This window comes from Plectropomus leopardus, chromosome 15 (genome assembly GCF_026936395.1).
Source record: "Plectropomus leopardus strain MGB_pleo_1.0 chromosome 15, ASM2693639v1, whole genome shotgun sequence".
Classification (NCBI taxonomy): domain Eukaryota; kingdom Metazoa; phylum Chordata; class Actinopteri; order Perciformes; family Serranidae; genus Plectropomus; species Plectropomus leopardus.
Window position 1 is genome coordinate 7,324,984 of NC_142190.1, and position 13,974 is coordinate 7,338,957.

The window sequence follows — 13,974 nt, forward strand, 5'->3', positions numbered from 1 at the left end:
ACATGATGAAGAGATGCAGGTTGAATTTTACGTTTAAGTCTGCAAAATGGCCTCTTCTCAATCCATCCATCATCGCATTCCTCTGTAGATCTGTCTGTTTCCGAGATAATCAGTTTCACTCTGATGTCAGATATGAGCCTTAATGTTTGAAACATCATGTTGGGGATCTTGCCCAATTAATCGCAGAAAAATTAGTGCTAGAAAAGGATGATCAGCCAACCTCCATCTCTTTTGTTTAACTTGAACAGTGGAGACATGACAGCTGCATTAAAGTTAAATGTCTGTGAATTGTACGTCAGTGCTGCACGGTCACAACAGAGTGCAAACAGAAACCAGAGGCCTTTGTACGGTGATGAGTTTGGCCTTCTGCCAAGAGTTTGGTAAACAGGCGGCAGACCCTGAGACATGAGGCAAAAACTGCTCCTCCACTGGTCCCACATGGCCAGTAATGCAGCAGTGGATTTGATAGGTTAAAAAAGTTAATTTGGTTTTTCTACTGGGATGCATGTGGCTATGAAGCACGCTTTTTAGTGTAATGCTTTTTGTAGGCCGGGCTCACACTGTTGATTCTTATGCAAACATGGAATAAAAGAGATCACATGATGGAGCTGTTTTGATCGCATTTTATTGGCACTGTCAACTGGATAGTCGTGCAGTCATAGAAGCCAGCCAGCATCTCATAGCAGTGGTCAAACACATCTCATACCAGTAGTATTGTTATTGTTTATGTCTTGTCTTTCATCTAGCTAAGACAATCAGTTTTGTATAATCTGATAATGACATAATTACATTTATAAGGATTACATTATTTCATGTTTTAGTTAAAGAAAAAAATGTGCTCAAAATTGTTAAATCAGCAGGTGGTCAAATGCCCATGAGGACAAAGGCTGAAGCCACAGCTTATTAAACCTGCTCTTCTCTTAAAATTAGTTTCTTTCAGCTTTTTTTTTTAGTTATTCTGTCCTGAAGTTTCCATCCTGTGTCTTCTGCATGATGTAAAAAACACTTTGTACCTTATCTGCCTGCCTTGCTGCAGATAAATGTAGGCCAGAATGACTGTTGTAAACAGTATTTTATAGCCTAAATGAGCTGATTGGTGTGCTTGTGGGACTGAATGAATCGCAGCATAATGCAGCTGAAAACTTGAACATGAGCGAAACTCCACATTTTGTCAATCATTGACCGGAGCATCATAAGACAACATTGTCTCGTTAGCATGAGGATTCACAGAAAGTCAGCATTGTTGCTTTGAATTCAGCAATTTGACACCAAGTGCATATTTGAACATATAAACATGTCATATTACCTCTCAGCAACAGCATGGTTTATGTCATTTTTGTTGCATGCTTTGGGGTTTTGCTCAAAACAAAATGGCCAACCCTCAGCTGCTTTTTCTCTTGTTCCTCTTTGCTGTAACACGCTGTGCTTGATGTTATGCAAAACATGACTTTGTCAAGAACAAAGAAGTCAGGTTAAGCGAAATAGTTACCCCCTCAGGCAAATTAAAGCAGCAGCACTGAGAGGGTTCACCTTATGTGCTCTTAAATCATTATGAAAGTGCATGAAGACGGTTCGTCAAACACATTCCTCACAGATCACTGAGGTTTTAGTTCACGGTCTCTCTCTGTCTCTCTTACTGTCTCTCTTATTGTCCATTTCATCCCCTTTCTTTTTTTTCTAAATCTAGGTGTCCGACTTTAACAAAGCACAACAGAAAGTTCTAGGTATAAAAAAAGTGTCTGCTTCTTGTCTTTTTTCGCTTTCTTTTTCCCCCTCTGAGACATGTCTTTGTGTCATTGTGTTGGTGTTTTAAAGAGCGCTTTACTGAGCCGGTGTCGTGACAGCAGTATGTTGCCCGACCTGTCTGAGCAGGGCCCGCATCTCCATAGGCCGCCTCGAGGCAATAGAGAGGATGATAAAGGGCCGACCTCATGAGAAAGTCACAGCAGCAGTGAAAGGCTGATGAGGCTCCTCAAACACTCGTCACGTGCAAGTCTTTGGTTCACTCGGGCATTGTTGTCTTCCCACTTGTTAACACTGAAGAAAAATATTTTGCCACAGAGTCATTTGTGAAAAACCTGTCTGTAAATGAACTCACTGATCTTTAGTCTGTTGCACCAATAAGGTTTGTACATGAGCGCTTTAGTGTGTGAGGAGGCTGTTAAACGCTTCAGTCCCCAGAAGATGGAGTGAAATGACATTAAGTCCACTTCTAGTCTTGAGCTCTTCCATATGAGTGAAGAGGTTGTATGTTAAACCTGCATCTATCGATCTTTTGACCAATTAGCTGCAGGGAAACTGTATAGCCATCATCTCATAAAGTTGTCACTAATTTGCAGTCACATGTTGTTCTCTCTCCTTTTAACCTTGTTCTGGTCTCCACTAACTCCTGAAGTAAAATATCTGACTCTTTTTCCCATCAGCTGCTTTTCTCCACCCCTCATGTTCATCGCATGTTTGGTCTGTGATGTTTCTGGAACCGGAATAGATTTGATTGGATTTAATGATAAGAGTCTTCATCAGCAGCCATTCATTTCAGGAATATGTAGTAGTTCAGCATTGTACAATACAAGTTGTAGCTATTATTTTTTTATTATATAGCAATCTGTTTATCAGTTTTCAAATTACTGAGTATGTCTTTAGTCCATAAAATATCAGGAAAAAAGTTATAAAATGCCGATCACAAGTTCCCAGAGCCAAAGCGACATTTTAAAAATGCTTATTTTATCCAAAAGTAAAAAAACAAACTGCTCATCAAAACATCGTGGCGGCAGTATTTGTTTCGGCTTTGTGTCCATCTTTTGGCGGTTTATACATTTACTGTGGAGTTTTCATTGTGGGATTAATCTGTGCATGTACCTCAGCATTAATGGCAGAATAAGTAACTAATATGAAACCTATTTCCAGATTCTTTTGTCCTTAAATCACCAATAGGTTTCCTGTGAGACTGAGCATAGACAGAGGAAGTTACAGAATAACTTCATGGCGTGTGATTCAAGAGTGTGTTACCAGTCACGCCTAATGATTCCTGAAGATCAATACTCAGATATGGCTTAAACTTGACTTTCAAGATGTGTTTTTTTACATGCTAGGATTGTACTGGGACCTCACTTTATTTGAGTTCATGCTTTTGATGTCATGCTTTAGATCGGGCTGACACTCTTCCACCTTTTCCCATCAAGGCAGCCTCCTATTACTGAACTAGCTTGTCTTTTTCAGACCTTTGTTGCCGTCATTTTCTATGCAGCTGAGGGCTGACATGGTTTTGGTTTGACTAATGATTTGACTTCCAGGACAACACACGCAGCTACTTTGCATCTGAGTAAGTGTCTGTTGACAACAAGTCTCAGCTCGCAGAATCTCACACTAATTAGAGATTTTTTTGACTCAAACATTTGGAAAGGTTGAGCTCATTTAGACCCTTGTTTTTATCTATTGAACACTGGGTTTTTTAGCAAAATGAGAGCTCCAGATTTTAATTTTGGGACTTGTGTTGGTCTCTCTTTCTGCTGTCATCGTTGATTTGGCATCATTCAACATAAACTGTTGCTTTAAGCTTTTCAGCAAATTAATCAATAAACAAAACAGTAACAAAACAACAAACCTACTCAGTTTTCCTTTCACAATATCCAAACCACGTGAATACCCTTTTCAGCTTTTTCTAAGGTCTTATTCAGCTGTGGTGAACCTGCATCATATTGGTAAATGATGACATTACTGGCTAATAAACAAGCATTTAATATACCAACTTAATGAATGTGCAGACCCATAAATGTGTCTGGTCCTCCTGTACAGTGTCAGTTCACCAGCAGACCGAGAAACCGGGCTTGAGGAGATTTAATTGACTCATGCTGTTCTCTGTTCAGATTGTTTGGTCTGCTGATGTCACCCATCATGCCCGGCCTTGTGTCTGTACCAGACAACACAAGTTGCCTGCAGACAGTCCTGTTCTACGTTTTCCTAATGCCTGTGGTCTGGTAACTCATCAACAGAAGCTGCAAAATCTCTTTAATGACTACTGCTGTTTACCCTTCGGTGTCTGGGAAAACAGTGAAAATTGCTCTGGTGAAAAAAAAAGCCAAAGGTGAAATCATTTTGTGGTGAGGGAAGAAATCTTTTGGTTTCTTTAGACATGTAGTAACATACAGGATGTGGATGTGCATACACACCGTCAACTAAACAAATTGCCATATTGTCTTCCATTTCTTCAGGCAGTTTGAACTTCTGGGAATGTAAAATGATGATTTTTTTCATATTTATATCCTCATGCACACCCTATCCCCCTTTCCTGCATGCTACATTTGAGAAGGACCTTTTCTGTTTTGTGGGGCAATGTTGAACAAAGGGCGACAAGAAATAAGAGACAGAAATTGGATGACACGTGAGAGAGGTTATTGTTTGGATGAACTGTTAACCTGAATATTTGGATGTTGCAGGATTCTGTCCTCGAAATGAGTCATGACAAAGAAGAATGATTTTTGTTTACACAATGATTCAAAGCAAATTTTTGAGGCTTTGTTAGAGAGATGTTGGTTCATGTCTCAGCCCATCGCAAGCAACAGAACTGAAACTAAACTGCTTCAAGAAGCAATCAACGCAATGAACATTGAACATCAACCTGGGAAATGTCTCTCCACTATCAGCTAACTCGGGTATTTTAGAAAGTTGGATTACTGTAAACCATAAAAACACCCATAAAATTGTTCCCATAGATAAGTCACATACAGCATGTGTGCATATATGGAGATTTACAGCATAAATGTCTTAATCTATCCTGGAAAATCAAATGTCGTATGCTCATACATGCATATATACTTTTAAATCCACTTAGTGGATTTTGGCCACCGAACAGTTAAACTCTTGTGTTCACTCATTACTATCCTGTGAAGCCAAAGCAAACCTTCATATCTCTCCCTTCATCAGCGGCCATAAAACATCATCACAGTCTCAAAGGTTTTGTTTTTGCTCTGATGACCCTGTCATGATTTCTGCTCTGTTGATTCACAACGAGCAGACCGGGGGGCCCTGGCACTAACAGTTCTGGGGTTTTTTTTATGGAGATCCAAAGGCGAATTGCCACCGTTTCTCTGCATTCCTACGAGCCATAAAGGCAAACTTGCGTGTAGACGCAGCCAGTTGTTTTGCAATTATCCAGGGACGGGGACTGATGAAGATGGCAGACCTTGTAGCTTGGAGGCTTTTAGGTCAGAGGAAGTAGAGAGGGGTCAAAGGGCTGCTGTGATTGTATTTTTCATTGTAATTTTTTTCTGATGATGGCAGATTGTCTCAGTATGAGGCTGGCATAAGTCATAGAAAAGTTTTAGCAATTGTGGGCGCCACCAAATGTTTTTTAGTCAGTAATATCTGCAATTTCTACAGATTTTTAGCCACCAAGCATGTTTTTTCACTGTGTGCAATAGTATAACAAAAAGCAGTTGTCTTTTAGCGAGACATTGCTGTGTTTCTGTCTGGACATTGCTAAAAAAAAAAGTTGTAGTTTTTTATTGAGACATCGCTCCATTTCCTGCTGGGACAGTGGCACTAAAGGGTTTTTTTTTATTTGTTAGATTGTTTGTTTTTAATATGGAGACACTGTTGCCTTTCCAGACCAGGATAGTGACATTGCATTTCCTGTTTAGACACTGCCATGAAAACCATTTATTTAAAGCCAAAGCACGGTATTTTCCTTACCATAACCAAATGGTCTTTGTGTCTGCACCTAACTTCATGTTTACTACAGGGTTGCTGAAACATTACGTTTCATCATATCAATTCCATAATAATGTACATATTTTTTCTGTAACTGTGAGTGACAGAAACGTACAACAACAAAGGTTTTCTCTGGCAGCTAGTTGCAGTCGGATAATGAAACCTCATTGAACGTCTTCATAAAAATTTCCTTTCCTTTCCTTTCTTTGCAACATATTTAGTTCAGATAGATCCATCAGCCAATTCCCTTAGAAAAGGTCAGAAAAATGTGTAAAATTGGCAGATGAGAATTTGTTATTTGACATGTGGAAATTACAGAGATACCTGCTGATCCATTGTGAATAGATTTGAGTTAGTTATGACTTCACTGTGAACATCATTTTTGTCTTGTACTTTTTTTGAATTCATGCTGTTGTTTGCTCACAAAGTGCAAACTTTTCAAAAACATATCAGCGGCACTCAACAATAATCTAACTTTGTCAGCAAAAGCAGACAAGATGTTCAGAGTGGTGGATTACCGTCTCACGCAAGCTTTGAGTCTCTGCAGGCTGATTCTCATCCTGTTAGTGCTCTGAGTGCAGCAGGATTATGAGGGGGGGGGCACTGACGTGATTGTGAAAGAGATAGCACTGTAAATATTCTCTTTGCAGTAAATGTGGCTAAAACATGTGAAGATCCTTTAAGGATGGATGTCATATTGGCTGCAAGTGTGGAAACTCCCACTCCATCCCATAAACCTGAACTGAACTGATAAGAGACTGTTATCAGGCAGAGGGATTCATAGCGGAGCAGTTGTGCATGTTCTCCAATTATTAACTAAGTCTTGGCCCCGAAGACATTTGACTCGTTTACCACATAAAATCATACAAAGACATTTTGAAATGTAGTTCATCAACTAGTTTACTTTGAGGTTGCCGCACCTCTTGTGTAATAACTCGAGCACTGTTAACTGAATAGGGCACTTAGGACAATCACCCCAAATAAACACATGCACCTTTTGTTTGAAAACAGCATGGTTTCCCTTCAGAATATAATATAAAGATACGACTGATGTTTTCTTTGAATTTTTTTGGATTGGAATGGTGGTCGTCCTGTTCTTAAAAGCTGTCCTGAACAGAGATTTTAAGGGAGAAAGAGGAGGTACTTGCTTTGAGTTGAGACCTTTTTAGCCTTTTTATCCATGTTAGGTTTGACTTTAAAAAGCAACAACACACAATTACAAAGTGTAGCACAGTTTGGTCAGTTTGAGATTTTTTGTGCATTACTGTTATTTTGAGAAGATCTACTAGTTCATCACATAGTTACCCATGCATTGAGCTCAAGTCAAATTAACCTTACCCATCAGCATATCCTCAACAGACACATAAATAAAGGTGTTCATATGTTTTTGGAGGTTAAAACCTTCAAAGTAGTTAATAATTTAAACTTTTGGTATGATAATGTACCTAGCATGCTGCTGGAAACTGCAGCAGCATCCTGCAGCACTGATTCCATCGACCTCATTCTGCACATTATAGTCTTTGCATGCACCAAACAGAGAAGAGAAGAAATAGGAAAATGTCAATAGCTGAAAAAATAAATGTGCACCAGAGAACAGAGGTTGACGGCAAGAGGGATCAACAGCAGGCCAGCAGGGGAAGTGACCAAGGGCACCCAAGGGTTACAGGTGCCAGCAGCCCTGCAGCACAGGGCCTGTTTGTGTCCTGGGCCTGAGAGGCACACAGGAGCCCTCAGAGGGAAAGAAAACAGAGAGAGGCTGTTTTTGTTTTCTTTTTTTCCTCAATAAATACCCAAGACTTTAATTTCACCAAGCGCTCAGATTGCACCGATGACAAGGTGGTGTGAGTTCACCAGAGATGAATGATGGACCTCTACGAGCCTCGTGGGCACAACTGAATAAACATATATGCATACAAAGACACTTCAGCACACACATAGTATATACACATATTGACAAATATACGTGTTGTGACAAATATACACAAATTGACAAATACACACATAGTGACAAATATACACACAGAGTCGTATGTAATATGCTAAAAAATAATACAAAACTAAGGATGCTTTTGCCTTCTCTGCTGAACATTGAAAAACACAATGCAGCTAGCTTTGTTGCCATTTGGATTGTTTTCAATAACTAAACCTGTTTAAATACTGACAACTGATAATATACCATATATAATACATACATATATAATATGTATATTTTAAATTATCTACCTACAGACTGAACTGACTATAAAAACTATAAACCATAAAAATCCTTTCAAGAATGAAAAGAGACATAACTTATTTTTTAGATTGAACATTTAAAAACTCAATAAAAACATAGAAAATGTCCTGCACATAAATTTGCACACATCAATATTATTATACAGTATTTATACACACACACAAACAACACTTTCACACAAAAAAACTGGTCCCTCAGGCTGAAGTGCCCATAGAGCAAAAACTCTCCAAAGTTTGTGTATGAAAATATATCAGCAGATGATTAATGGTGGGGATGAGAAGTGTATGTGTGTGTTTGTGTGTGTGTGTTTGTGTGTTGATGCTGCTGGCACTTGAAGCAGTGCTACAGAATAAGAGTGTTGAAACAGGTCTTCTCTGCTGCTTTGTGCCTCTTGTTCAGCCTCTGGACACGACCTCGAGCACATCAGCACCTCGTTAGGTCATTTGTCCCGAATCATTTGATCCAGTCACTGAACACTCTGGGTTATGGCTTCTGTAGGACAGAAACCATAACTTGCATCCTGGATAGGTTACCAGATGGCCAGCTGACCATTTTCTAATTTACAATGCCAACAAAAACGTCTACACTGGGAAGCTATTTTACTGTGAATGTAAATAAGATGCAAGAATGCATAAAAAGCATCAAATAGGGCTTGTTTTTTGGGGTTTTTTTTTTTTTCAAAAGTGCCAGAAGAGGATTCACTCGTGTTTTTCATTTTACAGAAGTGGCCCTTGTGCAGCTTAGGTCAAAACAATCTGCAAACTCTGATTTTTAGTTGCACAAATATTTTGACAATGATGAAGTTAGTTAGTTCAAGTTTCATTGATTTGATGATTTGCTTCCTTTTCCCCATTTCATGTGAATATAAATATATTTTTGCATTTTGGGGACTTTTTAGGTCACACATGTAAACAATTAAAAAAAAACATTTTTTTGTACATTGTTACTTCAGCTGGACATTTTTTGTTTCATGTTTATATGCACACTTTTTTGTTATTTTGTTTACCTTCAGAGTAATTAATAAAGTCAAATGATAATGATTAAAATAATTTTCAGTCTCAGCAGTAAATTAATCATTTTAGATTAATTTGTTGATTACTGTGCTGTTTTTTTTTTGCCATGGAACTTTTGGAAAAATACATTTTGACATAAAGAGTAGAAGCTTGTTTTAAAAATTCAATAAGTGAATGAAAAAATAAAGAATAAGCCCTATATTCAACGTGCATTCTGTTGCAAAACTGAGAAAAATAAGTGTTGTGTTAAAAAGTTATATAAGTTGTCATTACATCTGTGAAGCGGCAGCAAAATTTGATTTATGAACTATGGTGCAGTGCAACAAATCCCCCATCAGTCATTTATGTGCAGCTTCCTGATCAACTGTCACTTTGAACCCAGACTTCAGATGAGCCGCCTTCATTCTTGCATCAGTATCAGTTTCATAATTAACTGCTCACCATCTTTCCACAGTTTTTGCACGCTCTCACTTTTTGGTCTTTTGTTCTCTCTCACTTCCTTCTACTCTTTCTTATCTCCTCCCTCCCTACATCCTTTTCTTCAGCGCTGTATATCTGTTGTCACTGTGAGGATTCAAATTTGTCTGGCAGGTCTATTTTTATCTGACGGTGTTTAAGTTTCACTGCATCTTTCTCATGCCTTCAGCCTTTGTTTTGGTTTGCCTTTTTTTTCTTCGCCTTCTTCAGGCATCAAACCGCTTCCATCGGCCACACCCATGGAGGGAACTCTGTGTGCTTGTGTGTAATTGAGTGTGTGTCTGTACATTGGGGTGTTTATCTGTGCGCACATGGCTTCATTTGTGTACATTTGTGTTAGCAGATATACATATGCTCTTTTGCATTTGTGTGGCAAAAGCATTTGTATGTACATCTGTGTGTGTGTGTGTGTGTGTGTGTGTGTGTGTGTGTGTGTGTGTGTTTGTGTGTGGTCTCTGCAGCACTTTACGAAACGGCTTGTGCACCTCTAAAGGAGTGACTCTCTGCTTCACAGACTCTGAATGACACAAATAGACAAACACTCGCACACCAGTTAATCAAGATCAAGATGAAGATAATACCCTCTTCTTAAACTGAGGGAAAAATACCTGCAGTTTATTTTCGGATTCACTCCTCTACCTGTCCAGTCTTGTTGCAGAGAAAAACTTGTCTCTCTTTTTTAACAAATGCGTCATTTCCACACCTTTATCATTTGCCACAGTAGCAGATCAGATCAGATTGGATTGATAGTTGCATCTCTCCGGTTCTATAAGCAAACAGCAACAACTGTAATCAGATTTTGAGATTTTTCTCAGCTAAAGATGGTGCGTCTGTCTCTAAAAACAATCCAGGTGAAGACATTTTCAGACAGGTAGTCAGCAACCAGAGGTAGTTGTCGGGTGTAAATGACTGACAACCAGACAGGTTGTCAGAATTAGAGAAAAAGAACAAATGCAATGGATTCCAAGTGGAGCGGGATACCTTCAGCATCATTTGTTGATTTTATCAAAATTAACCAAATAATCAACAGTTTCTGTAACAGGTCAAGCTGGCTTAAAACTGTGTCTGCATGAAGATTCCATTCATTCTGTTTCCTTTTTCTCTGCATGACGTGTATTGCATTGTACTACGCATAATACTTTTTGTGGCTTGATTGCATCTTCATCTCTTTATACCAAATGGAATATAAATACATCACATCTTGTGTCCCACTGGATTTTTTCAGGGAAGCAACTGGAAGCAACACCGTCAAATGTGTAAATAGTAGCTTGAAGTATATTTTCTGCAAAACGCAGCTGATGATCAGCTGATGAACAAACCAGTAACACCAATATATCTTTTCTTTTTTCTTTTATGACTTGACTATTTTCAGATTTTAATTCCACCCAAATACAATAACAATTAGTGATCAGCGATTAACACATTTCCAAAGATGCAACAGGTGCTAACTAGTGAAACATGTTGCAGACCTGAAGGCAAAGGGAGTAACATACATCTGGACAGGTGAAATCCCTCTTAAGCTGTCGGTCTCTCAACCTGGTTTTGGCTGTTTGTCAGGGCAGTGAGCTCCAGTGGGAAACAGGAATGTAAGGGAATGAAGGAGGGGAGGATGATGAAGGGATGAAGTCTTGGTACCAACTTCTCTAAAACCTTTTATTCATTAATTGTTTTCATTCTCTTTTAATGCCTCTGCTGTCTCTTTTTCTGCCTCAATGCACATATAGTATTTACTGTATGTATATCTGTATATATATTGTCTTTACTTCTTGCTACTGCTTCGGTTTGGGTGGAACTGAGCCAAAGCCACTTAATCACCATCTGCAGCCCATTAATCTCTCAAAATAATTACAACAGTTAAACAAATACCCTATCCATGTCGATGTTAAATAAATACTGTGCCAAACAGTAGCTGCTGCTGCTGCTCTGGATATTTCCACTGTGTTTTCCAGAAACTTCTTCCAATACTGCAACTGATCATGGTTGAGATCAACAGTAGGGCTGTGTATTTGCAAGAATCTGGTGATATCATACATATCATGGTACAAAAAATTTTCTGATGTTTTGGTGTTATTCTTTCTGAAATCAGTTAGAGTTTAGCCCCCTGAAGTTGCCAGTTTGCACCATTTACTTAAATAGTAACTTAAAAATAGTACAAGGAGAAATCAAGAGTCCACACGCATAACACAAAATAAATTAGAATTTGTTCGTTTGAGCCGTCCCAATCCTGGACACACCTCAACCAGTTGGCTGTGTTGTTCTATTTGTATGGCAGTGTGCTCACCGCTGACTGAAAACAGGTTCATAATCATGTGTAAACGCATGGTAAGACATTTGGGAAACCACTTGTTGTACAAAATTAAAACTAGTTACACAGTCTCAAGGAACTGACAATGAAGGCTTGTAGTGAACTGCAGTTTCATTACACATTTTTAACTTTCTCTCTCCTTCGTTTCTCTTCAGACTCGGCTAGAGTTGGACAAATACCTCCCCCAGGTCAACAGTCCTCTCTTGTGCAACCTGATTGACAGTGTTGACAAGAAATACAGGCGAGACAGCGCCTCTGTGGTCGACGAGTACTTCTCAGAGGACAAAATGGCTGCCCCGTACAGCCTCAACATCAACGTCATCCTTCCCAGCACCACCCACCTCCGCACAGGCCTCTACCGGGCCAACACCAAGACGCTCACGCCACAGCAGATCAAGACAGAGCCCGGGCTGGAAGTACCCTGCTCCATCCCCACCACAACCACCCAGGCCCTGCCAGACTTCACCTCTGTCTTCAGTGTGCCGCCTGTAGTCAACAACGTTTTCATCAAACCAGACATGACCTCTGGAGGAGTGGTAACAGTGCCTGCAGGGTCCCAGCAGCAGCAGCAGCAGCAGCAGCAGCCAAACTTGGACACAGAGCTTCAAATTGGCCCCCCGGCCCCTCATCCACAGGTCTACCACATGCCCATCACCAGCGCTGCTGACCTCACCATGACTCTGTCCCACACAAGCCCATCAGCACAGGCCTCCACGAGTGGCAGGACCATGCTGAACCTCGGCAGCATTTCATTGCCCACAACAAATGGCAACTACATGATGGCAGAGCACCAACTACAGCAGCACCATGGCTACTACCAGGCCTCTCCAACCAACTCATCCCAGCACACAGCACCCCACAGCCTGCCACCCTCACCCCCAAACTCTCAGCCCGGCAGCCCAGATGGTCAGGCAGAGCTGCTCAGCTTAGCGCCCCAACTTCCGCCTCCATACCAGCAGCGTCTGGGAGGGATAAAGGTAACGGGGTTGTCCCCACATGCCATGCTGATGACACATGGACAGGGTGTCTTGACAGGTCCCAAATACAACAGACGGAACAACCCAGAGCTGGAGAAGAGGAGGATCCACTTCTGTGACTATCCAGGTCTGTCTTTTATTTGCATTTCGCTTCTGAATATAAGAATAATTTAAGAATTTGGCATGGTGACAATAATTCTCTTGTTTGGTTTCAAGAGGTCTTAATGACAGTGTCTTGAAACTAAACAGATCTTCCACTAGCTGCAAAACAGTGTCACTAAAATTAATCGACTTCACTGGTTCCATCTTTTCTTTCATGTGCTTTATCATCGCAGCCAGTAACAAATGTACTTTCTACACATGATCTGCAGCAGAATCTCTTTGCGCAAGTTAAAAGTACGCCTCGCTGCAGCATTGTGTTGTTGCACCTAAGGTTCAGTCAGTTTCACCAATGCTTGTGACCTTTTAATGTGAAGCTATTGAGATTCAGTGTCACCTGAAAGCCACAATTCATGGGTGTTTCATGCATGCACACCCTTCCTAATTGCTGGGTTCTTACCTCTTGGTAACTGGGTAACTGCCAGTGCTGTCTGAAAAAAAAATCTAAAACGCATAATTAACTGTCATTACCATTTTTTATTTTTTTTTTTAAGTTTTTTTTATTTTAAATTATTTTTTCTTGGCTTTTTATGCCTTTATTAGATAGGGCAGATGCAGAGTGAAACAGGAAGAGGGAGGGGATGACATGCAGCAAACCTTTTTTGCACATGTTGGTGTTGCTACACTTTTTGCCTCTGAGCAGAGAGTCTCCCACTGCTTACATGTTGAATGCCTTTGGCACCATTCAAATTATTATTATTGAATTATTGAAATGCAACTACTATACATCCATTTGTAACATGAGACACACATACAATCAGAAGCATAAACCTTGCATGATCTCCTTGGCTTTATTAACCGTTTGCTACACAAATAACTAATGAAAACAAGTTTCAACATAACTACTCAAACAAGTTGGTTCGAATTGGTTTCTAACAGTGTCACTGTTGTGTAAATATGCTCCACTCCCAAAGCAAAAGCACAAATGCAAATCTGGCAGTAATACACTGCTTCTCTGTACCAGAATCTAGGTTGATGGCATATTTGATAACACTGAAAAAACATTGATCTCAATAAGTCAAGTCGCCTCAGCCCTCAGTTCGTTTTTTTTAACTGACAGTGCATACAGCATCATGGTTGGCAATATGTGTTTGTCCA

At 39.9% G+C, this 13,974-nt stretch overlaps 1 protein-coding gene across 1 annotated transcript in view; it reads left to right on the forward strand.

Annotated features, from left to right (window-relative positions):
- Nucleotides 1-13,974, forward strand: part of klf5l (Kruppel like factor 5 like) — a 28,530-nt gene that overhangs the window by 1,031 nt on the left and 13,525 nt on the right. The window contains exon 2 of the mRNA XM_042498809.2: nt 11,896-12,844. Coding sequence (XP_042354743.1) covers nt 11,896-12,844 — 949 coding nt within the window. The remainder of the gene's footprint in view (nt 1-11,895; nt 12,845-13,974) is intronic.